The sequence below is a fragment of the Thamnophis sirtalis genome, unplaced genomic scaffold (assembly GCF_051295495.1).
Source record: "Thamnophis sirtalis isolate CommonGarterSnake01/CBP01778 unplaced genomic scaffold, rThaSir2_p1.2 scaffold_9, whole genome shotgun sequence".
NCBI lineage: Eukaryota > Metazoa > Chordata > Lepidosauria > Squamata > Natricidae > Thamnophis > Thamnophis sirtalis.
This window is the reverse complement of record NW_028261389.1, coordinates 18,757,887-18,784,745: the sequence shown is the minus strand read 5'-3', so window position 1 is coordinate 18,784,745 and position 26,859 is coordinate 18,757,887. Positions and strand designations below refer to the sequence as shown.

The 26,859-nt window shown below is 40.5% G+C and overlaps 1 protein-coding gene across 1 annotated transcript in view; it reads left to right on the top strand.

The window, feature by feature from the left end:
* The window catches only part of PKP2 (plakophilin 2), a 67,245-nt gene that overhangs the window by 8,300 nt on the left and 32,086 nt on the right, over positions 1-26,859 (top strand). The window contains exons 2-5 of the mRNA XM_087722988.1: positions 9,518-9,630; positions 12,249-12,904; positions 17,054-17,189; positions 22,912-23,119. Coding sequence (XP_087579114.1) covers positions 9,518-9,630; positions 12,249-12,904; positions 17,054-17,189; positions 22,912-23,119 — 1,113 coding nt within the window. The remainder of the gene's footprint in view (positions 1-9,517; positions 9,631-12,248; positions 12,905-17,053; positions 17,190-22,911; positions 23,120-26,859) is intronic.

The following is a 26,859-nucleotide window of genomic DNA, read 5'->3' as shown; positions in this document are numbered from 1 at the left end:
TTACTATGTTAAATACACTGCAAATGATATATAAGATGTTGCCTTATTTTTCTTGGAACACGGCAGAGGTGGGTTCCTACCAGTTCACACCTATTCGGTAGAATCGGTTCGTCAAATCTACCGAACCGGTTAGAAGAGGTTCCACTAGTGGACCCGGAAAGCAGGCCACACCTACAGAAGAGGTTCCAAAAAATTTTGAAACCCACCACTGACAGACAGACAGACAGACAGACACACACACACACACACACACACACACACAGACTGACACAGAGAGAGAGAGAGAAAGAGAAAGGAAGGAAGAAAGAAAGAAGAAAGAAAGAAAAAGAGTGAGAGATGAAAGAAAAAAAGAAAAAAGGGACAGAGAGACAAAAGGAAGGAGAGAGAGGGAGGGGGGGGAACACATGGCCGGCAAGCCACTCCCACCAGGTCAACATTCTGGCAAGCCACTCCCACAAAGGAGGCCACACCCACAGAGTAGGTTCCAAAAAATTTTGAAACCCACCACTGGAACACGGGAATGTTTATAGATCAACCAGGCTCCAATTATTAATCAATAATATCTTTTGCCAACAAATCCATCTAACTGAATAAATAAGTGTGGTAAAATGACCCTACATTAGGTTTTAAAATATGTTTTGTTGTTATGGGTCAAGGGACTTAATTTCTTGATCTCAAATATGTGGTCCAAGAAGGATGAATGAAATGAAAGCAAGGAGAGAATATTATTGAAACCCTTCAACAGCTGGAAAATAATGGATTTGGTTTTGTTGTGAGTTTAATGATAGAAGTTTGAATCCTGGAGAAAGATGGGCTCCTGAAATTGGAACTTAATGCCAACATGAAATCCCTTTTAGAGTACTTGATTTCACTATGGGCTATTTCTTGTTGGCAGAATATTATATAAGCTAACCATTTTGTGAGGATCCTAATGATAGACTGCTGGTTTTCTAACTCTGAAGATGAGGCATCCAGCTTTAAACTGATAAGATCCCTTCCTTTCTACTTGGAAATCTAATCTCTCTACTTAGCCTTTGTTCTAAATAATTGCTTTTCCTCTGAGTGAGAGGAAAATAAATAAAATAAGGGTTCCTGGCACCTTAAAGGCTAACTGATTTATGGTGACACAATCTCTCCAGAAGGTGAAGCTGCTTCATCTACTAGTCTTCCCACCCCACCCCACCCCACAAAAAGTTTCTAATATGCTCTACTAATGTCTGTATGTGTATGAGAGAGTTTGCTATAACAAATTATGGTGCTTCAGACTGCCAAAAGTATTCCAGAGATACTATTGGTATATTGGCTAAACTGTATCAAGACAGGCAAAGTCTTGGTGTATTTGTAGGCAAACACATCCGCTTATGTTTAAATTAGATCAGGGTAGTTTTATGCAGAGAAGGAAGAATATGGATTGAAGGATGAATGAGACCTCTGTGGTAAGAGACTGTTTCTGTTTCCCTTGACGGTTGAACCTTGAAACCATGCAGATAAAGCATCTTGACTGTTTTGTTTTTAGTATTTCCTATGGAGACTTATTTGAGTAATTAATATGCAGCTCTCTTTAGCTTTATTTTCATAAGGGAGTTTCCATTGAGATTCATTTTATTGCCTCTCACCCAAATCATATGGTTTGTGCTCTGGCAAAGAGATTCAAATTCTTTTAAGAATAATTAATGGGTCCTTTAAATAGTTGCCCCAACAACATGGAATATCTTCCCTATTGTTACGGGTTTACTCAGTCTCATCACTGACCACCTTTATTAATTAGGGGCAACCGGATCAGGAGGTTGTATAGCACATGTGAAAAGGAATTTGGGCATTTTGCAAACAGCTAATATCCACTTGTATATGATCAAAAACATAATCCTCACTGCAACGCAATGCAATGGAAGGAAGGGAACAGTTGAATCCCAGGCACTCCTTAAAACTTTACTGTTTACGTGCAAAAGTTCTTGCAAACTTTTGTATGACATTAAGATACACAAAGACAAAAACAACAACAATGCATCACTGGAGACTTACCAGAGGCAAATATTGTTGTGCCTAGAAGAACTAAATGGAAAGACATTATGGACTTAGGTGGTAGATAGGACACAATGCCGATGGGCATCTTGCCACCGAAATTAAGACTTTTTAAAACACAAAAGTGAAAATAAAAGAACCCTCATGAAAGAGCCAAATCTCTTATAGATTTCTTCTAGGTTCTTGCAGATCTCACTAGATTTCAACCACTTTCAATTATTCCCCTCTCCCTCCCCCCCTATCTCACACTCACATCATTCCCCCATGCTCAATAGGGTTGGATGACCACTAGCTGAAAAACTTATCCACCCTTGATTTGAGTCCAAGAAAGTAAACAGGAGTGCTCTGGAACCCATTGACGTGGTTGTAGTACGTCCATATCCAAACTGCATAATGCCACATGGCTACTACATAGCAAAAATATTTTCTTATTGCCATTTAGTGGTCATTTTGATTTGTGAAGCCAGGGTACAACAATCTAGGCTAATCTAGGTCAAATGACCTTGCCATGTTGTTAGAATCCAGAATTCACAACCAAACACTGGAAAACGTTCCTGCTTTAATCTGTAAAGCATTGCCTTGGACTGATGTTTGTTAGCAACAAAATGTTGTCATTTCTAAATGTAGATATTATTTTTCACTAGTTCTCCTCAGTTCTCCTCCAAATTTACTATTTTTGTTTTCCAGCTGACAATTTGTAGCTTCTGTGAACACTTAGAATGTGTTTTGTAATCTGAGATGATTGGCCAGTTACACACACACATACGTGTGTGTGTGTGTGTGTGTGTGTAAATATTGTGAATTGTCTTAAAAATGCGAGTTCCAAGTGTAGTTATAAAAGAAACAGACATTGTGATCTCCGGAACTTTAAAATTATATTTCTCACTTAGCTTTCGTTAGCAACTGCTAACATCGTCAGAGTGTAAAAGTCATTAAAGATATACCTGCCTTATACAATGTTGATCGATTTGGCCGTTATGCGCGTGACAAGCCCATCCACCTGCCTTCCAACTGTAATTAGCATTCCTTCTTCCCTTATGGAACACAGCTCATACATACATACATACATACAGTACATACATACATACATACATACAATGAATATTTAAACATGTAAACTGTAAATTTATAACTACAATGTGGGTTAACCACTACTTATCCATAAAAACCTTTCTTAAAGATTTTTAGTTTCAGATCTGGTGTCCAAAAATGCAGAAGCACCATCATAATACCAGCATTAACCGTTAGTGGCAAAATATACAGCAATTTATATTATTATATATATCAGAAGTTTTATATATATGTAAAACAATTCTGCTCTTGTGCTACATATAACCTTCAACTTTTCTTATGTTCTTGTTTAAATTAAAACTAAAACATCTAGTGAGGAAAATCACATCACTATAGTACTTAATCGTTTCCAAACCTTTTAATCAAGTAATTTAGTTCACTTCTGCTATTTATTTTGGGCATATTGCTACCTGCGTTAAAGAATTTCGCAACTCATATAAAAACCAGTATTCCAGTTTAATCAACTGAATCTGGTATGCTGGAGACTTTGGGGTGAGACACCCAGCTTGAGAGAATGATTAAAAAATAAATTAGAACAGAAATCCGATTGTAACCAAAGAAATAGATTACAGCTCAAATAACTTGATCTTTCAGGAATGCAAGACAAAACAGGGTCCCTGCCGCTCACATTTTCTGCAGAAATGCTTAACTTTCCAGGTATGGGTAAAAGAGTTTCATTAATCCACAATTCTGCTCTGCAGTTTATCTGCCATATGTTTCTTCTAATCTACACACAGTCTGCTGGTGGCCTCAGAGGAGGCAGAGAGGAAGATTAAGGAAAGCTTGCTCTGGTTGTAATTGAAAGAATCCAGAGCATGGGAAAGTAATGGAGGATCAATAGCTGGAGTCAATGTAGAATAAGCAAAAGTTTAATGATACAAGAGACAGCCAGACTGCACCATAATGCAAGAGGGGGCAGACACATTCTTATGGAAACCGGTTTTTTTTTCCAGTTTAAAGATAATGATGCATCTTATTTGGGGGTTATGTCCAGGGGTGGGCTTCAAAAATTGCAGCATCGGGTTCACTAGCCCGTTGCTGGGTAGGTGTGGCCATGGTGGGTGTGGCTTAGTCAGCCTCCTGCACCATGGCCGCGGGAGGCATTTTTCGCCCTCCCCAGGCTCCAGAGACTTTCCTCAAGCCTCTGGGAGGGCAAAAACTGCCTCACCCAGGCTTCAGAGGCTGTCAGAGTCCAGAAACAGGCCAGTTTCCGGACTTCCAGAACTTCTGATAGGCCCGTTTTTCAACTTCCCCAGGCTCTGGAGGCTTTTGTCGAGCCTACGGGAGGGCGGAAACTGCTCCTCCTGGGCTCCGGAGGCCCTCTGGAGGCTAGAAACACGCCTGTTTCTGGACTTCCAGAACCTCTGGTAGGCCCATTCCCCCCCTCCCTGAGCCTCCATGCGGGCCCTGCATTTACCTGGCTTGATGAAAGGGCCCCATGGAGACTCCTGGGAGGGGTGGCATAGGGAGGGGTGGGCGTGGCCAGCCAGGAGTGGCATTTGGGGATTTGTCAAACTGGGCAGAATCCTAGCTAGAGGATCACCCGAACTTGTGCAAACCTCCATCAGCCCACCCCTGTTTATGTCCTGTTTAACCATGCTGCAGAATTCTAACTGATGGCATTATTTATCTTAGGAGTGGGAAACCAATGAATTTTCTACTGGTCTGAATCATGTCCACTCAGAGTCCCTGAGATTGAGCTCAAATATTTAGCAGAAGGGTCACAGAATTTTAAATTCATATTTAACCAAGAGGATCTCAGAGAATTGGGGTGCCAGAGGAAAAAAATAGATAAGCTTATGCCAATATTTTAGGGGCCACAATGTATACAATCCTCAAAGGAGATTAGGTTGAATTCTAGTTTAATAGTTGGATACACAATGGGGTATATCTAACAGAGCTGACTTCAGTACAATATTTACCAACGTAGGCATCATTGATCATTTAACACATGACCTTTGCCCTATAGATCTTATTAACCTTCATGCTTGTTAGCACTGCAACATGTAAAATAGCATTTGCAAAATGATCCCCCCCCCCCGAATCCAAACTTTACCCTTCCAGGATGTTAAGGTAGCGAAGAAATTAACCCATAAAGGATTTAACCTGATTAATGCTGATGTAATCAGTTTCCCAAGACTGATAATAGCAGTTAGACTTATATACCGCTTCATAGGGCTTTCAGCCCTCTCTAAGCGGTTTACAGAGTCAGCATATTGCCCCCAACAATCCGGGTCCTCATTTTACCCACCTCGGAAGGATGGAAGGCTGAGTCAACCCTGAGCCGGTGAGATTTGAACAGCCGAACTGCTGAACTGCAGTCAGCTGAAGTAGCCTGCAGTGCTGCATTTAACCACTGCGCCACCTCAGCTCTATAATGCAGGATAGTGAAAATTAGGTGGTTTTTTAATTTTTTTTTGCTGTGATAGACAAGAAAGTCATTTTCCTTACAATAAGAGGCAAACATCCTTAGCTTTATCCTCAAACCGACTTGGGATGTACAATCGCTGTGGCATCTACAAACATAGAATTGAATTATGTCTGTCTGTTTATCTATCAAATTTATATGCCACACATCTTGATATCCAAATCAATTCTCTATTAATGAGAAAGGGAGGAATTCTTTTGACAAGGCTTTTACAAATGAAATAATTGCAAAGAATACATGATAGAATGTAGCTTTGTTTCACCTTTTCTGGATTGATATATAGCAGGAGTGGTGATCTGGCTACCTACTGGCTACCATCTGTAATTTTAAAGAAAACCAATTAGATCAAATTTAGCTTTTGCCATGTTTAAATTCAAGTTCCCAACAGACAATTCAAGAACCAAGGGCAGCTAAAATAAAGAGCAGCAATCCTAAAATAATTGTACATATTTCTTTTGCTTTGAAGGGCTGTGCACTCCAAGACTAATCTTAAAAAAAAACATAAAAGGGAGAATATGAATCTTAAAGTTGTTTTGGGACATAGTTGTTCTGGGACAGCAAATAAGTTATATGTAAAATGACTTCTCTGTTATAGAGAATCAACCGTGGTTTCTACATTTGTATTTATAGAAATAGGCTGAGATACATTTTACAAGAGTTTTTGTTTAGTGATGGAGGGAAAGTATTCCAAGTATGTTTCCTGTGTTATTTCTTATCTCACTAATAAAGCATAAAAACAATCTAATCATCATTTCTTGTTCATAGACAGAAACCAACCTGGTGGGGCTTCCAGATTCTCTGAATGCTGTTGTAATATTAAGTTTCAAAAATAGTGCCATAAACTTCTGTGCTTCAGTTATACTATGCAGAAACGTTTTGAAAGTGTTACTTGATGTTTGTTCTTGTATATTTCCTTATAATTGTACAGTGTTCCTGGTTTTAGTTCAGAAAAGATAGTGTGTTCCACTACTGAAGTTGGAAGTTCGTATTACTCAAGTGGCTTTAAGTGGCTTTTGAACTTAGATAAAATGAACGTAACAAGAAACTGTGAAGCAAAGATGTTGACATTACATGAAGTTGGAAAGTGTCCTACTGAATACTGTGTCCAATTTCTACTGCAATTCAAAGTTACCCACTGGGCTTGCCTATATCCTACAACGGTGGTGGTGAACCAGTGGTGGGTTCTGGATCCCGTTCCAACCGGTACGCATCTTAGCGCCTCTACGATGTTCCAGCTACCCAGCGCAGCATTGCGCAGGTGCTGTGCGTGGAAGCGCCGAAGACTTAAAAGACTGGTAAGGAGCGGAGGCGGATGGGTGGGCCCTCCAGAGCACCGGAACAGTATCTGGTGCTCCAGGCACGCTCCGGTACACCCATACCGGGGCGTACTTTCTGCAACCCACCACTGTGGTGAACCTTTTGCCCCAAAAGCCGTGTGGAAATGTCGCACACACACGCACGCTTATTGGGGCCACACTCCAGAAAAGCCAAACTTCTGGGTTCTGGCGCACATGCGCATCCAACAATCAGCTGGCCGGCACATGTGTGCAGGCTGGTTTTTGACACTGCCGCGTGCATGATGGGATCATGCTTTGGAAAAGCTGAACTTCTGGGTTCTGACATCCATGGACACCTGAAAATCAGCTTGCTGGTGCGCATGCGCATGCTGGTTTTTGGCACTGCTGCATGCACAAAAGGATTGCGCTCTGAAAAAACTGAACTTCCAGGTTCTAGCGTGCATGCATACCTGATGATCAGCTGGCCAGTGCGCATGCGCATGCCAGTTTTCGGCACTGCCACATGCACGAAGGACAGCTGATCATTGTGCACATGTGCACCAGAAACCCAGAAAACAAACAGGCAAGGCTGCGTGTGCCGGGCAACCATGGCTTCATATGCCACTTTTGGCACATATGCCCATAGGCTCGCCATCATGGTCCTTCATTCATTGTAGATAAAATGCTGTTTAATATTCTATTTGCAACTTATCCAACCACAAAGCAAATGTTTTGTCTGGTTGATCCCTACGGCATTGAAAAAGAAAAAAAGAACTAGATTTAGTGCTTCTTGAAGTGTTTTCTAATTCTTTCTACAAATGTTGAACTCCTTCTAAGCATGTTAATACAGGTTGTCCTCAAATATTGTCTATAGATTGGACAAGGAATTTCCATTGCTAAGCAAAGCTTTTGTTAAATGAGTCACACCTGTTTCTATGACCTTCCTTGCCTGATTGTTAAGCGAATCACTCTAAATGTTAAGTGAATCACACAGTCGTAAAGGAAATCTGACTTTTCCATTGACTGTACATGTCGGAAGCTGCCTGGGAATGTTACAGATGGCAATCACACAATCTCAGGACACCACAACTGTCGCAAATACACTCTGGTTACCAAGTGCCCAAATTTTGATCATGTGAGTGTGGAGATGCTGTGATTATTTTAAGCATCGGGGCAGTCATAAGTCACCTTTTTTTAAAGTTGTTGTAACTTTGAATGGTTACTAAAGGAATGGTTGTAAGTTGAGGATTACTTGTATTCTTCTTTTTATTTCTTATAACTCCTGGTTTGGCTTTCCAGCTGATATAATTCAGCAGCCTCAGGTCTACTTTCACAGGTAGTCCTCAGCTTACAATCACAATTGAGCCCAAAATTTATGCTGTTTAAGTGAAAAATTTGTTAAGTGAATTTGTCTCATGCTACGACTTTGTTAAGTGAATTTGGGTTCTCCATTGTCTTTGCTTGTTGGAAGGTCGCAAAATGACTCCTGAACACTGCAACCATCATAAATACAAATCAGTTGTTAAGCATCTGAATGTAAACAATGTGACCATGGGGATGCTGCAACGGTCATAAGTGTGGAAAAGGGTGATAAGTCACTACCGTATTTTTCGGAGTATAAAGAAGCACCTTTTTTCCTCTAAAAAGAGGCTGAAAATCTTGATTGCGTCTTATACACCGAATACAGCATTTTTTGCCTCCTGAAGCACCGCCCCTTCACCAAAATGGCCATGCATAGCCTTATGGAGGCTTTCAGACAGCTCCTGGGGGCTGGGGAGGGCAGAAATGAGCGAAAAACGGGCCGTTTCTCCCCCCCTCCCCCAGCAGCACTCTATAAGCCTCCATAAGGCTATGCATGCAATTTTTTTGACAAAAAACGGCCCGTTTTTGCAAAAAAATGGGCTGTTTTGGGCAGGTTTGCAAAGTGCAAAACTTTTTTTTTTCCCTTTTGGAAAGCTGTTTAGTTAGAATGGTTGATGAGAATTACATTGATGAAGTGCTGTGCCAGCAGAAACAAAGTTTTAGGTACTACAGGTTGTCAGCTATTTCCTTCTCCAGCATATGGATAAATATACCTGGAAACATCTACCTACCTACTCTCTCTCCCTCCCTACCTACCTACCTATTGTATTTCTCTCTCTTGCCCTCTCCCCCTCTATCTACCTATATGTCTACCTACCTACTCTCTCTTTCTCTCCCTCTCCCTACCTATCTACTGTATTTATCTCTCTCTATTTTTCTCTCTCTATCCCTCTACCTACCTACCAACCAACCTACCTACTCTCTCTCTCTCTCCCTACCTATCTACTGTATTTCTCTCTCTCTATCTATCTATTTCTCTCTCTATCCCTCTACCTACCTACCTATCTACTCTCTCTCTCTCCCTACTTACCTACCTAGCTACTGTATTTCTCTCTTTTTTTCTCTCTCTCTCCCTTTATCTACCTACCTAACTACTCTCTCTCTCTCCCTACCTACCTACTGTATTTCTCTCTCTTTCTCTCCCTCTCTATCTCTCTATCTACCTACCTACTTTTTTTAAAAAATTGCTTCTTCAAAACCTGGGTGCGTCTTATACTCCGGTGCGTCTTATACTCTGAAAAATATGGTATTCTCAGTGTTGTTGTAACTTTGAACTGTCACTAAATGAACTGTTGTAAGTCAAGGACCACCGTATTATGTGGTTTACTGAAATCTTATTTTTCCTGCATTTCTACAGGAGGTTTGCATCGGGCTAGCAGTGTTCCAGAGTATGTGTATAAATTAGATGGAGTGGAAACAGACTTTGCTTCAAGACCTTCTTTTGCAACTTCATATTATCAGTCTCATCAGGTAAGAAGTCTTTAATACATAAAGATTTATATGAATGTAAATTAGGTCTTATTTGGCAGCTTGAATGTCAACTTGCTATTAGTGAGAATACTATTGGGTTTTTCTTAGGTTTTTGCATTTAAAGTGCAAAGATTTTTTCTCCATTATTACAAATTCAACAACTAGGCATGGTAAACCTCTATATTAGTATCTCTTGGTTTTAAATTTAGCATCTTTAAGATGTGTTGACTTCAACTCCCAGAATTTCCCAGCTAGTGAAATAAAAATAAGGTTTTTTTCTAACCCGTATCTAGTCTCCTCTCCTTTCCATTCCTTCTCTCCCAGCCAGGGGTGGGTTTCAACCAGTTCGCGGCAGTCCCCGCGAACCGGTTGGTCGGCGAACCCGGAAGTAAGTAACTTCTGGGAACGGCAAAGGGCCCGCCTGCCCGCCCGCGCTCCTTACCCGGTTTTGACTAGTTCTGCGCTTCCACGCATGCGCAGGACACATACAGCACCTGCATGATCCTCCAGGAGCAGCTGGAGCATCGCACAGACGCTAGTACGCATGCGTGCACTGCGCGCATGCACGAGGACGCCGCCGGCCCCGTTCCAACCGAACCGGTTGGAACGGGGCGAGAAACCCACCCCTGCTCCCAGCCCATTTCTCCCTGTAGGCTTGGCGACACAAAAAACTAAAAAAATATTAAATTAGCCTCTATTTGATATCCGAGGAAACTATTTTGAAGCTTCATTGCAGCGCAGGGGAAACATAGGCTTTAAAAGGGGAGGTTTCCATGGTTGGGAGAAATATCTCCAGTTCAGTGGTTTCTAGTAGCATAACTCTTCTAAACAGTTCACTGATATCATGTGTTTGTTTCAAGGGTATGTTTGCCGTTGGAATAGGAAGCCATGAATTCAGTAGATGTACATAGGTAGTTCTCAACATACAATTGATTGCTTAGCAGCCATTCAAAGTTACAACAGACCCCAAAAGAGATACTTACTCCCCAAATTTTAAGTTCTGAGGTCCACCCCTCCTCCCATGGTCACATGTCTACATTTTAGTCCAGCTGTTTGTAGCACCCCACAGTCACATGACCATGATTTATGATGGTTTCTCCCAAAATCAGCATTTACTTCCAAATTCCAGCAAAATCATCCTACAACAATCATTGGGTTTCCTGAACAACCTCTGCAAAAGGATTGTAAAATTGGGTCTGGTCACACACAACTTCCAACTCACTTATGCTTGTAAGTTGAGAATCTATTTGTACATTGAAAAAAATGGTATCTCAGGCTGCAATCTTATACGCACTTATGTAGTGTTAAGACATACTTGACTTCTGAATGAACACATGTAGGCTGCATTGTTAATTGCTCACTATGCTTGCAAAAATTGAACTCCATCTGTTTATTATTGGCAAATAGCACATGTTTCAAATTTTACAAATGAATCACTATCTTAGCTATATAGCCAAACCAAGGTAGAATCAAAACAGAGATATTTTAAAGAGGAAAAGCTGCTCTCCAATACAGTCTCCCTACCAGGAAGGAATTTAATCCTCATATCAGACTCTGAGGCTTCTGATTGCACATAAGCCAAAAAAGAATTTTATCTTTGTTATTATATTATCCAGGCTTAGCGTGGATCCTGTAGACTCAAACATCTTGCTTGGATTAAATTGTATGCCCCAGTTTTAATTACAATGTCTGCATTTATGTAATTGCTTGCTTTGCCTTGTCATTTCTCCACTATCAGTAATCTACTTTGCACCTGCCTAATTCCTCATGTAGAATTAAAAGCTATTTCATCTATTTTTCATTCAAGGTTACAACAATTAGGTTACACTGGGAAGGGAAGAATAGGAATGCAATATAAACCTATGAGGAAACAGCAAACCGTGTTTTCTGTTTGATAACTAAAATAACCTTGAAAACTGGATAGCTGCTTGTAGAGAGTAACAATTTAATCATGTAGGCATGATCCTCACATGTAAATCACATTCCAGAAAGAAACACTGTATATAAGGTAAAGATTCCCCCGCACATGCGTGCTAGTCGTTTCCAGCTCTAGAGGGCGATGCTCATCTCTGTTTCAAAGCTTAAGAGCCAGTGCTGTCTGAAGATGTCTCTGTGGTTGTGTGGCCGGCATAACTAAACACCAAAGGTGCACGGAGCGATGTTACCTTCCCACCAAAGATGGTCCCTATTTTTCTACTTGCATATTTTACATGCTTTCGAACTGCTAGGTTGGCAGAAGCTGGGACAAGTAACGGGAGCTCACTCCGTTACATTTGTTAAGTTGCAGTGCTAAGGATGCAACTTAACTCCTTCCTGCAAACAGCAAGTTTCACTTTCAATTTCAGTTTCAGCAGGGCCTCCCGACGATCAGCTGTTTCATGCTGCAGGGATTGCCATAGCCTACTGCCCCCTCAAGCCCCATTTTCCCCATTTGCTGCAAGGAGGTAAATCGCTGGGAGGCAGAGGCCAAAGGCCGATGGGTTGGTGGGGCTACATTCGGTGTATAAGAAGCACCTAACTTTTCACCTCTTTTAGGGGGTAAAAAGGTGCGTCTTATACGCCGAAAAATGTGGTAGCTTCCAAAGCTGACATTAGTTTTACTTTCTTTGCTTTAACAGATTGGCTCCCAAAGCAGCTATGAAAATGGCTGGGGCCCTCGCAGCCTTCCTTACAACTATAGGGCAATGGAAGAGAGATTCCACAGGCAGCCATTGAAGAGATTGGAGGTTTCGCCTGAGAGCACTCCCGAGAAGCCGTTTCTCTTCCACGCTGACATGCGCTATAACAAGGCTTTAACATTTCGACAGAATGAGAGCAAGAGAGCCTGCGCCTTGCCGCCAAGATACGCTCGCTCTGAAATCCTTGGCTACACAAGCCGCAGCCCTTCCAGCAGAGGCCCCAGGCAGTTCTACATTGAGCCGACCAATGAGACGATGGTGGACTATATACCTTTCAGTCCAGGAGTGCCTCTGTATCAGCGTGTGAGGAATAGCCAGAGTATGAGCAATATTTTCGAGAAGGAGAATTATCCCACTTCCGGGGCTGCGGTGGGCCAAGCCAGGTCTTCTATGCATTCCCAAGTTGGAACCCAGCACAGGCATTCAAGCTGGCATCAGGGCACCGTCAGCAAGCAGAGCACGAAGGAAGCCTCCATGTCAACTTCATTCTCTGAGGGAGGTGGGAAGAGGACGACAATGACCGCGGCTATGGCTGCTGCTGGAGCAAAGGGCATCGTTGAGCAGGAAAGGATATCTGCCGGCAGATGTCAAATAGGGTATGTCTTTGAAGTTGTGCCACTATTAGCAATGCAAAAGACCAGGGGCATCAAACTCGATTTCATCAGGGTTGTGTTTGACCAGATTGCTGGTGGGCGTGGCCAGGGTGGGCATGGCCAGCTCGGCGTTATTCATGTCGGGGGGCACCCGAGCTCGGTTTTCACTGGCAAACATTTGCAGGAAGCCATCACAGCTGAAAACAGAGCTCGGGAGGGTCACCCTCCAGAGCTTCTTTTTTGCTGGTAGAGGCACCGTGGGCTAGTCCTTCACTGTTTCCAGGGCGGCCCCACCGGCCAGCTCTAAGCACCTGCGGGTCAGATCTGTTCCACGGGCCTTGAGTTTGACACCCCTGCCCAAGACTACTCACTCAGAAGTAGTGCACTTTTGGTTCACATCAAGGCAGTATATAAAAAGTCCTCCAAATGTTGAACTATATGTTAGTTAGAGTTATGAACTGTAATTCCAAGAAGCTCAGTTGCCATGACCAATAGTGACGGGTTCTAGAAAGTTAGTTCAGGAACAGCTGATGTTCTCCATCTATCCGGCATATATCCCCCTGGGCAGCAGAATTATGCCCACAATCCTTGCTTCTGCCTTCATTCATCTTCACTTTTGAAGTGCATAGTACAGTGATATTTCTCCAATAGCAATAGCACTTAGGCTAATATACCACTTTGTAGTGGTTTACAGCCCTCTCTAAGTGGTTTACAGAATCAGCATATTTCCTCCAATAATCGGGGTCTTCATTTTACAACCTGGGAAGGATGGAAGGCTGAATCAACCTTGAGACAGTCAGGATCGAACTCCTGACAGCCAGCAGAATTAGCCTTCAATACTGCATTCTAACCACTCTGCCACCACTTTCTTTTTCTGATTTTTGATAATGCACAGAGATTGATTTTGGACAATTTTTGTTAATGAGTTTGTGACTTATTCAACAAAGAATGGCCAGCAGAAATGATAGTTTAGGAAGCCAGCTAATATTCTTTGTATTGAGTCCCATTCAACTAAATCAGAGAGAATTCTGAGTGTACACAGCTAAATATGTGTGTTAGAATTGATTCATTTCCCAAAGGCAGAATGTTAAGCTTCAGTTTAATTCATGATTAACCACTAATTCTCATTTCCCAATTCTCATTTCATTTGCTCACTTTTGGAAATCCTGCTACATTCTACTGATTCTTAGTGATTGAGTTTGTATTTCCTGCCATTAAGTTTGGAGCTATTAAGATATACAGTATCAGGAAAGTAGAAGGGGAAAAAGGGGTTATTCATGTAATATCAGGTCGGAACAAGTTTGTGGAGTGAGCTAGTTCCAGCTATGGCAACAACTGGATTGAAGGTAACAGCTGAATCTTCTAGGCGATACCAGTGTTTCCCAATGCAAGATAGAAGCCAGATATCTCAATCCAGATAGAAATAGCTGATAAATTTGAGGCATGTAGAAAAAAGATGAGTACACCTTAAAAAAATGTTTCTTGAAATAGCCTTTATTTTTCTTTACAAATTATTCTTGGCAGTTCTAAATAAGGAGTGATAAATAAAACAACTGAGGCATAATTACCAGGGCTGCAATGCCTAAATGACTGGGGTTGAATCTACCAATCAAATAGATAAAAATAAACTATTTTTTTATCAAGTAATACTTTTGCCAGTATACTTTATTTACTTTTATAGTTATTTTTAACAGAAGAAGAGTCATTCTCCTTTAAAAAAAGAAGAAGAAGAAATCCCTCTTCTCAATATGTTTCTGGTTGTGCTACCTCCATGTGTTATGTCATATATTTAGGTTGGCACATCATGTATGAATCCAGCCATTGTTAAAGAAAGAGAAATGTGTTTAACCAAACCCAGATAAATAACAGGAGTGGCTTTAGAGTAAGTTGCATGAAAAAACTAAGTTTAACAACATCTAGAGAGCTAAGGATTCCCTCAGTTCTACATATATTTGATACTAAGCAGGAAAAGCCATGGAATAATTGCAACTGTACCTCTTTACCAATCTCATATAATAATTATGAGATATTGTACACCTTCAACCCTTTAAAAGGAAGATGCAATATAATGTAGCAATGAGTAAATAACACACTTATTTAGATTAATAATAATCGAGTCAAGAGGCTAGAAAAATGGCTTGGAGATGTGTTAGAATAGTTTATGAACTGAATCTAGAATTTGTCTATCATGGAAATCAACTTACATCTTACTAAATCTCAGAAGGATCCTGCTTCTTAATAGGCTTGTTAGGACTTGTTGTATGCACCAAAGAATTGTTAAATGTTTGGTTTCTATATCTTGGTTATATCCATCCATAGAAGCAAACTGTGGGCAAGGCTGATGACTTTAAAGACAAACATTGCCATCATGTCTAATTATGTTGTAAGATTGCTATTCACTGATAGGGAGCAAATAGACTCAACTGATACACGATAGATGAAAGGCCGTCAAAAAAATACCAGGGAAGTAAAGAAAATCTTTGTTGTATATCTGTGTGATACTGGCAATTGTAGACTTCAGATTAAACTTGGGAATTATCAGTGTTAATAGAGAGTGGCTGGAAAAATAGACTCATGCTTGACTTATATAACAATGTAGTGCATGGATTGTCAGCGGTTTTCCAAACAGAATCATGTTGCCTTATGCAATGGATCTGCAATGGAACATCACACTAGTTTAAATGCACAGAGCTGGCCCTATGCCAATTGAAGCTCTACCTTTCAAAAGCTGAGAAGGTTCAAGAGAAATAATGGGAGAGAGAATACTACTGATCCTACACCTGTACCTGCTCTCTGAGATAGCTAATATGCTTTGACTAGTAGTAAGGCCGGTTATTATAAAATGTTGCATCAAGATAATTAGTGTGTAGGGATTTCTTCTTCAAATTATCCATAGGATTTTTCCTCTTTCTTGTTGGCTGGTGGCATCAGAACCTTCCAAGAGGTTGGAAGCTTATGGGAGTTAAATTCAATGCATCCACTGTAATGAGTTTCAAGTTAGAAAGGCTACACTAATAAGAAATTGGGCAACAATTTATAGAAAAGCATATATGTTGTATATGATGACCTCATACAAGAGTGGTCTATGAAGGGATAGATCAAATGCAATCTGAAGTGCAAAATGGTTCTGCTTTATTATATTATACTAGCTGATAATCCGATGTTGCCTGAGTATTTATTTATAGGGGACAAATGTCCGGACCACACATAATTTCTAATGTTGGATTTTTCCCCCTTACCAGAGGGAGCCCCTTTGTGGAGTACTGTGAAGCCATTACCATGGCAACTCCACTGCACTGTTCAGAAGCCATTTTACGGCAGTACAGTAGAAGCCATTTTAAGGCACAACAGGCTATATCTTAACAGAACACACACCACTAGGGGTGTCTTACCCCCACAGTATTTTTTTCCAGAGAGTAAGTCATCTGTGTACCAAGTTTGGTTGAAATTGCTCGAGGTGTTCCAGAGTTATGCTGGAATATACATACACACACACACACACACACACACACACACAGACAGCCATTTTTATACACCAGTATATAGAAGATTGCCTAGAATTTTGGTTAGCTTTGGTTCAATATGATGTTGGGACTCAAACATTCATTGCGCTTATAAAGCCCCATTCATAACCAGTTCATATACACTTTGGGTCCTAACCTTGCGATTGAAAGATTGTGGTTCTTGATATATTTTACAAGTCCAATCTGGTCTTGAATTGACTGAACGTTCACATTATAAAGGAAAGTTGTAAAGGAAAGAACAGTTCTATATGGGTAATGAATCTTTACCTCTGTTAATTTAAACTTTAATATCATAAATCTATCATCCTTTGTCCCCTGAAGATTACATTTAATGACAAAGCTGTTATTTTACTCGTTTCTCGTAGAAAATCTGGTGGCCTTTTAAGATTCCAGAAGACCAGCTGTTTTTAATCACTGTAGGTTCTGTCTGGGTCAGAAGTTAAACAGGTTCAGGTCTGCTTGGATGGGGGACCCCAAAGAAGTAGAAACTGAAGAAAATATCCCAGAAAAAGTCAGTGGCAAAATTTTGTGCTACATAGACACGATTTATGTCAGACTCCTCTTCAAAAAGAATTTATCTTTCCCTTCTCCTATTGATTTGGTGTCTGTTTGTGTTTAAATCATCCAGGAATCCAGAAGCAGAGATGAACCTGGAGCGTGCAGTACATATATTGCAAAGTGAAAATCCTTTGTCCCCTCGAGTTCTTTCAGCAATTGTTTTTATACAGCACGAGAGCTTTCAGAGAGCAGAAGCCAGAAGGAAAGTGAGTGATATTTTTTCTTTCTTTCTTCAGATTTTCAATACTTCTTGCCTATAAAGTCTTGTATACGGAATTGGTGGAAGAAAATAATGTGCAGAAACGTATGGGAAAACATCCTGGAAGAAATCCTTGGTGGATATTAACTCATTTAGCTCCAGATGAGCCCTGTTTTCTCAAAGGAATGCATGTAGAAGGGAAGATAGGAGCAGACGTGAAACAAATAAGAAAATTAATTTTCAGGAGCAGTCGACCGAAATAAGCCCGTATTGATGCCTAGACAAACTTGGCTATTTTGGGAAAACTAAACAGTGTTGGATATGGTTGATAATTGGGATGGAACACTTGCCATAAAATATCAAAATAATAGGCTAGATTGGCCATATAGGTAGTCCTTGACTTATAACCACATTTGGTACAGAAATTTCCAACGTAAGTTGTTGCACCGTAGATCAAGTCAGACCCAATTTTACAACTACGTTTACATCAGTCGCGAACTGAATTGTGCAGTTGTTAAGCAAATCCAACTTTCCCAATGGGACTTTTTTGCTGGAAAACAGCAGAAACGGTTGCAAATTATGATCCCATGACTGTGGAATACTGCAGCCAGTTGTACAGTAAATGTGAGCCAATTTCCAACTACCCAAATTGTGTTCCCATGACGACAGGGGTAGTGGAATGAGTCAATGAGTTGTAAATGACAGTACAAGTCAAAAGTAACATTTCTACTTTGACTACAGGTAACTTGGACCTGTAGTTAAATGGTCTTAAGTCAAAGACTACCTGTAGATAGAGGAAGGAATTTGGCAAATTATTTGTTGCCAAGAATTTATAGGAGGCTAACTTGAAGGAGATTTTACCTCTTTATTTGTAAGTCTATCTCCTATATATTCTGCATACAGTGTGTTGTAGTATGTATGTATGTAGACAGAGAGAAAGAGAGACAGAGAGAGGAATGTATTTACATGTATTTTGGGGGTACCTTAATTAATTGATAAAAAGAGGACTCCTTAATACATTCAAGCTAAAAAAAAGACATAAGAACAAGACAGTGGATTGGGTTTGAGATTGAGATTGGAATTGGGATTGGGAGTTTCAGATCCAAGTATCCATTCATCCTCAGAGCTCACTGGGTGATTTAAGGCCTATCAGCCTCTCTTATTCTAATCTAGTACCCATGGTTGTGGTAAGGATAGAATAGCATGAGGTAAAATCTCATTAAAGTGTCTTAAATTCATTTGGGGGGGAGAAAGAATGAGGTATAAAAACTAAAATAAGCTTGGTCTTACCCCCCAAAAACAACATTTTACTCTAGTGGCTAAAAACGATAACAAAAAGCCCATGGCCATCTGTTTTGCCACATGATATCCCAGAGAACAATCTGTATATTCGTCCTACATGGTAGATATCTCTTGAAACAAGGTCACCTTTTCCTAGTCTTGCGTCCTCTAATTTTTAGAAAATATAACTCCCAGCATCCAGCTATTTTGCAAACTTAACTGAGTTTTCTAGCATTGTGATTCTAACAGATCTGAAGGACATCTGATTGGGGTCTGTGAGTTCTTGACCAAAACATGTTTTCGTTGACCAGTTTCCTGCCATAATAGGAGACAAGCTGTCTAGCTGTCTCTATTGCTCCTTTATAAATAAAAAATGTTCTCACCTTCCACAGGACTTTGGGCTGGAAATCTTTGAGGCACTTTCAGCCCACACAATTCTGTACCTCTTGTTTCATTTCTATATTTGGCACATCAACAGCTTTAAAAGAGTGTTATGAAACTGTTTGCACAAGGGTTTAGCATTATTTAGCAGCAATATCCTGCCCTAATAAAGCCTGAACCACCTTCATATCTCAACAACTGATAAACAAGGAGTAAATACTGATCATAGTGAAGTGTTGAGCATTCCTCAAACTATCAAAACAAATTCTCTTTCCTTCCTCTTTATCTCTTTTACACTGAACACTTCGTCATAATCAGAAAACTATTTGGGCAGAGCATTTACTCTAATATAATTTAGCAAAGATCTGGCTCAAAAAGTTTTTTTTTTTAATTCAAGGATTCCATACTCTTGATAAATTAGACTTTCATAATACCTCACTCGGAACTGAAAAGTATTACATGTACTTCAGCAGTCTTCAATATTCAGCAGTCTTGGTCCAGCAAAATGATCTGGCCAGACCAGTGGTGGGTTCCAGATCCCGGTGCAACCGGTACGGTGTAATGGGGCCCGGTATCCACCATATGAACGCGTGCAGCACGCGCATGCATCCTTACTTCCTGCGATGTCTCCGCGACGCTCCAGCTGCTCGGCGGAGCATCGTGCAGGTCCCGTACGCTCTGTGCATGGAAGTGCCAAAGAGCTCAAGTACAGGTAAGGATGGTGGGCAGGTGGGCCCTCCAGAGAACTGGAACGGTACCCGGTGCTCCCGGCAGGCACTGGTACGCCTGTACCAGGACGTACCGCTACAACCCACCACTGGGCCAAACAGTTGTTAACTTCCTATGTGTTAATTATTCCTGGGTGTATGTTCCATGAGGCCCAACTGCTTTTATTTTTTAGCCTTTATTTTAAAGTATGTGTTGTTCTTCTTGTTTCTAATCTATAGGAGAGTGATTTATAATTAACATTACATAAAATAAGAATTTGAACAATATGTGTTAATTGTTTGCCCATTTATTTGAAATTTGATGGTTTGCTGAATACAACCTATTGGTTCTCTATGGATTTCAATCATTGTTTGTGGTAGCCAACATTGGTGGGATTGAGTCCAATATGGTGAGTAAGTTAAATTGGAGAAAGCTGATCGAATGCTCTCTAAAACAATCTAAATTGGTGTAGGTGATATATTCGGAGAAAGAATTTTCCAGGACGGAAATGCTGAAATCAAAATAGCCAACTGCTATATAGTGCCGAAGGGATGTGGTGGCTCAGTGGCTAAGGCGCTGAGCTTTTCGATCAGAAAGGTCAGCAGTTCAGCGGTTCAAATCCCTAGCACTGCAACTTAACAACTGTTACGGAGTGAGCTCCCGTTGCTTGTCCCAGCTTCTGCCAACCTAGCAGTTTGAAAGCATGTAAAAAATGCAAGTAGAAAAATAGGGACCACCTTTGGAGGGAAGGTAACAGTGTTCCATGTGCCTTTGGCGTTCAGTCTTGCCAGCCACATGACCACGGAGATGTCTTTGGACAGCGCTGGCTCTTCGGCTTTGAAACGGAGATGAGCATCGCCCCTAGAGTCAGGAATGACTAGCACATATGTGTGAAGGGAACCTTTACCTTTATATAGTACTGAATATGAGAAGTATCAAGTAGCCTGCCACTGAGGCCATGGAAACCTTATAATGAAAAGGTGCTGAATTTAAACTCATAGACGTATAAAATGTGGACTTCAGCTCAATATCAAAGAGCAATCAACTGGTTGAAGGAACTACAGGTAGGACTTGACTTACAACAGTTTGTTTAGGAACCGTTCGAAGTTGCAATGGCGCTGAAAAAAGTGACTTATGACTGATTTTCACATAACTGTTGCGGCACTCCCATAGTCATGTGATCAAAATTCAGATGCTGACTGACTCATAATTATGACAATTGTAATGTCTTGGGGTCATGTCAGAAGGTCCCTTTGGCATCCTTCTGACAAGCAAAGCCAATGGGGAAGCCAGATTCACTTAACAACCCTGTTACTAAATAAACAACTGCAGTGATTCACTTAATAAATGTGGCAAGAAAGGTCGTAAAATGGGACAAAGCTCAGTTATCAAACGTCTCACTGCGCAACAGAAATGTTGGGCTCAATTGTGGTCATAAATTGAGGACTACCTCTACAGCATTCAGTACAAGTCATTTGCTTAGTTGTATCTTGCTGATTTTGTAGGAAGTCAAGCCAAGAGGAGTTTGGCAGCTAGTAATAACCAATTTGTTTTGTGCAGTGAATTTCATAAGTTAATGACTTCATATATGATTATTAAATTAATATTGAGAAATCATCCCCACCCTGGTGTTTTCTTAAAATAGCATTGCACATGGATTTCATATATGAAGAATGAGGCAGTACAATATTGTTGTGGGGTAGTCTGTGGCTTAAATATTCACTTTATGAACTAATGTCACCTTTATTTTGTAAAGCTGGCTAAATCTGATCCAAACTATTAGACATATTCTTGTCTTTGAATATATTAATCATCTTTTATGGAAGCCAATGGGCTGCCTTATGATCTTGCCCAGGGTAGACGGTATCATGAGATTATAAGAAGCAATATTAGTGGATATTGTAATATTATTACAAGAGCAAGAGACTTACAGAATGGGAGGAGGAGGATCATATTGAATAGAATCATTAGAATAATAACTTTATTGTCAGTTTGAATGTACACTAATCCGCATACATTAAAATGAATTTTCGTTGGATACAGCTCTCAAAGGGTCACCACCTCCAATATACACTAAATAAATATGACAAAATAAATAAATACAAAATTATGTATATAGCCACATATATTATATGACACAGAGAAACAACACAGTCTAATTCAGATGTATGCATGTACATGGCAAGAAGAACGAATTTTGCAAGTTTACCAGATGGATGGCATAGGGAACAATGTTACAGATTCTGGTATCCTGCTAAAAATACTTCGAAACCTCCTCCCAATGGGAAGTAACAGAAGCAGCCCATGAAATGGGTGTATGGGGTCTCTAACAATGGTTTGAGCTCTAAGCACATAGTGCTTATCCTTATAAGCTTCCTATAATCTTCTCTGCTGTCTTTACCACTCTCTGTATGGGCTTTTTATCTGAGGCACTGCTGCCACCAAACCAAACAGTGAAACAGTTTCTTAAAACGCTCTCAATTGTGCCTCTGTAAAAAGTGGCCAGGACAGAAGGAGAAAGACGTGCTCTCCTCATCCAATGCAGGAAATCTATCTCAAGGATAGACAGACTGATTGATACCCAATACAGGTAGCCCTTGCTTACCAACCATTATGAAATTAAGAAAGTGCTGAAAAAATTAACCACCATTACAGTCAGTATATGTTGTACTGTGCCCGACCTTTCTCACCCCACCGCATCATAGAGCAGACAGGGTTGGAGAGGAAGAGATTTTAAGGGAGTACTATAAGGTATTTGCACAGCAGGCCTGCAGCTACCAATCCCAGGTGTGATTGCATTGCTTTTGTTGTGTACAAAGAGAAGTAAGAAGCACTCAAGCATTGCAAAGGGTGGGATAATGTTTAAGAGGCAAACAAAAGTCGAAGGTGTGAAATTGAGAACAGTATGTTATCACTTTCCAGCCAGAAAGCACATTCAGGTCATGTAATTTCCCATTTAGAATGTAGAATATAAAATTCTTTATTGGCCAAGTGTGATTAGACACACGGGGAATTTGTCTTTGGTGCATTTAGCAACCACTTTGCTTCTTGGCAGATTTGCCAGTCCTAATTAAGGTCATTAATCAAGGACTATCTTTAAACATTTAAATTATGATGTCTGGACTCTCCCGCAAGCATGGTTAATGATTAGGAGAAATGTGCTAAGCCACATATTGTCAGAACATCTCAGATGGTTTTTCTTGACTGAGTTTGTTCATTCAGGTAGTAAGTTTGTTTTTTAAGAAAACCTTTGGGCAGCATAATATCCTTAACTCAAGACACTGATTTCATCCAACAGTCAAATAATCCTTTGAGACAAAAATTTATCCATATAAAAATAAATACTCTTATCTTCACAGGTCTATTCTCTAGTTGGTATTCCCAAACTTTTAGAGCTTCTGAATGTGCAGAATGAAGAAGTACAAAGGGCAGCGTGTGGAGCTTTAAGGAACCTGGTATATGAAGACAACGACAACAAATTGGAAGTGTCCGAGCGGAAAGGCATTTCAATCCTGCTGAGATTACTGCGACAAACCAGAGATGTGGAGACTAAAAAGCAAATTACAGGTAACTAATAAGAAACGGTTTCAGAGTGCATACAGATTCTAAACCTGATACCCTGGTTTATTCTATTTTATTCTATTCTATATTCTATACACATGTTGTGCTGAGTTTAGTATGGGTTGTTTTCCAGTATCTCATAAAGCTTGGGAGTACAATTTTTTATATTATGACTTATCCATCTTGTTTGTATTTTAAATAATTTATTATTTTTAAAAATACCCTGTGTAAGTTACATAACCATACAATGAATTTTAGGTTTTCAAAAAAAAACATCTGAAAATCATTTCATGCACATTATATCTGGTGTATTTTATTCTCTAACTTTTATTCTGCAATATTTATTAGGAAGTAAGCCGGGTGGAATACCAAAATATTAGTCCATTAAATGAACAGAATTTACACTTCCAGGGCGAATGTCCCTCTTAACTACCGTATTTTACAGAGTATAAGATGCCCCCTTTTCCCCCCCAAAAAGAGGGTGAAAATCTGGGTGCATCTTATACACTGAATACAGCAAAAAAAAACCTTTCACAAAAATAGACATGGAGAGGGTTTGGGAGGCCTGCAAAGTGCTCCTGGGGATTGGGGATGGCAAATACAAGCGAAAACCAGACCGTTTTCTGCTCATTAGCCTCCTCCCCTAGCCCCAGGAGGACTCTACAAGCCTCCTAAAGGCTATGCATGCCCTTTTTGGGGGCAAAAAATGGGCCATTTTTTACTCATTTCCCCACCACCACCACCACCACCTGGGCCCCAGAAGCACTTTGCAGGCCTCTCAAACTCTCTGCACGCCCTGTTTTTCACGAAAAGTGAGGTGTGCAGAGGGTTTGGGAGGTCTGCTGAGTGCAAAAACTGTTTTTTTAAAAAAAATTTACCTCTTCAAAATCTTGGTGCATCTTATACTCTGGTGCATCTTGTACTCCGAAAAATATGGTATTCATTTTTCTAGCTCAAGAAAAGACGAAATCCTATGTAGGCTGCTATGATAATGGAAGACTGAAGAGCTGTATCAGTTCCTCCTGTCTAGCCTATTCCAGCTTGCCTTGTAGCCCTTTCCAGATGTGTGGGGGCTGCGGTTCCCATGGTCTTAAGCCATCCTATCTAGTAATTCCAGGAGTTCATATATCTGGAAATAATAATAGGCTTCATTCGGGCAGTCTACTGAACTTGGTGGAATTGATTAGGAGAGAGAAGAAGATGTCAGAGAAAAATTTAGACTATCGCTCTTGGTTCTGGCTCCACACACTGCTGATTTCAGGCCCATCCACCCTTGGTATGTGTTTTTCTCAGGGGAAACAAAACAGGCCCAAGAGAAGAACTACAGTGAAAACAGAAAGGTCTCATTATTGGCAGGCTAACAGCGGTCTTCCCTGAAACGGCATTGCTTCTTTTGAAGCTCAACCCAGCAAAGGCTGGGAAGAACAATGCCTTTACATGCCTCAGCCATCAACCACAGACAATGAAAAAGGGTCCCATGACCCTTTGCAATGCAGCGATAACAAGCTGAGGAAAACGCTGGGCTCAAAGTTCAAGCCAGACTTCTCATCCCACTCGCTGGAATGATGACAACCTCTCTTCAGCTTAATCACAATTGCAAATTAGGCAGCCCTGAGATGGTGATGGGGTGGGCGGAAAGTTGTAGAAAGATTCATAGCGTTACCGTTTGATTAGCACCTCTATGGATTGTGTAGCCCCTTATGTCATTGTTCAGGAATGTTTGGAGCCTGGCAGAAGACGATATAAATCCTGTTAAAGAGATTGCTCTTTTTGCATGCTCGCCTTTAGAGATGTTTTTGAGTCATGTTAAAATCTTATCGTTAGGGGGTGGGCAGAAGTCTCTTGTTATCCGAGGCTCTGCATTTTAGAGGTTTAGAAATAAGAGTTAAAATTCTTGCACAATAAAAGTGCTTGAAATACAATGGTTTGCTTGTTCTCAGTTATCTAAATAGCCCCAACAATTTTTTTCTGGTGAAATTTCCTTCTCAAAATTGTGGATTGTTTCTCTTATCAATGTTTCTTAATCGTTTATAGTCAGGTATTGTATCTCGACATTGTTATGTAAGAACATGAGGAAGAACTTGTACAATTATTACAGAGTCCTGTAATCCTGTAAGAGTGCAGAGAAGAGCAACAAAGATGATTAGGGGACTGGAGACTAAAACATATGAAGAACAGTTGCAGGAACTGGGTGTCTAGTTTAATGAAAAGAAGGACTAGGGAAGACAGGATAGCAGTGTTCCAATATCTCAGGGGTTGCCACAAAGAAGAGGGAGTCAAACTATTCTCCAAGGCACCTGAGGGTAGAACAAGAAGCAATGGGTGGAAACTAATCAAGGAGAGAAGCAACTTAGAACTGAGGAGAAATTTCCTGACAGAACAATTAATCAGTGGAACAGCTTGCCTTCAGAAGTTGTGAATGCCCCAACACTGGAAGTCTTTAAGAAGATGTTGGATAGCCATTTGTCCGAAACAGTATAGGGTTTCCTGCCTAAGCAGTGTGTTGGATTAGAAGACCTCCAAAGCAACTCTGCTATTGTATTGTAAACCACCTTAATATTTCTCATTATGGTCAGTTAGATATCTAAGGAAGCTTCTGTTTTATGGTCCCTGGAATCCAGCTGAGATGGACGTCTGTGAACATTTCTATGCCTTTCCACCTAATCTATGCATTTTGTGGTGTATATTTTTTTCTAACTTGCATTGCTGTGCATGATGTATGTTTATGAACTACAATGCACTGCAAACTTTTAAAAGTGTAGATTTCAGCATTTGATAACACGAATACAGAAAGTGTCATTCTCATTTAGCCCACCATATTTAATCTGGGATAAATACAAGAAAGTCTTCGACTAATGGCCGCAATTGAGCCCAAACTTTCTGTCGCAGAGTGAAACATTTGTTAAGTGAATTTTGCCCCATTTTCTGACTTTTCTTGTCACGGTTGTAAAGTGAATCCCTGAAGCTGTTAAGTTAGTAACACGGTTGTTGAGTGAATCTAGCTTCCCCATGGACTTTGCTTGCCAAAGGGTTGCAAAAGGGGACATTGCAAAACCGCCATAAATACGAACCAGTAGACAAGCATCTGAATTTTGATCACATGACCATGGGAATGCCGCAACCATCGTAAGTGTGAAAGACAGTCATAGGTCACTTTTTTCACTCTCATTGTAACTTCGAACAGTCCCTTAATGAGCAGTGGAAGTCAAGGAATACTTGTACTTTCAAATCCAAAATAAAGAAAACTTGCTTTTCTGCGGATCTTTAAATAATGGCCACAGGACCGTGGAAATGTTTTCAGACAGCGCTGTCTCAATGGCCTTGAAACGGACATGAGCATCCACCCACCTTAGGCACCGACTAGCGGAGTAAACTCCATAGGGATTCCTTTCAGTGGTGGGATTCAAAAAAATTTACAACCAGTTCTGTGGGCGTGGCTTGGTGGGCGTGGCAAGGGAAGGATACAGTAAAATCTCCATTCCCTCCCCACTCCAGGGAAAGGTTACTGCAAAATACCCATTACCTTCCGATCAGGTGGGACCTGGGAGGCACAGAATAGATGGGGCCAAGGCCAGTCTGAGGTGATATTTACTGGTTCGCCTGACTACTCAAAATTTCCACTACCGATTCTCCAGAAATGGTCAGAACTTGCTGAATACTACCTTTGATTCCTTTACTTTTTTTAATTTATGGGATTATTTAAGCATCTTTCCTAAACTCATATAGCTTTGTAAGAACTGGCTACA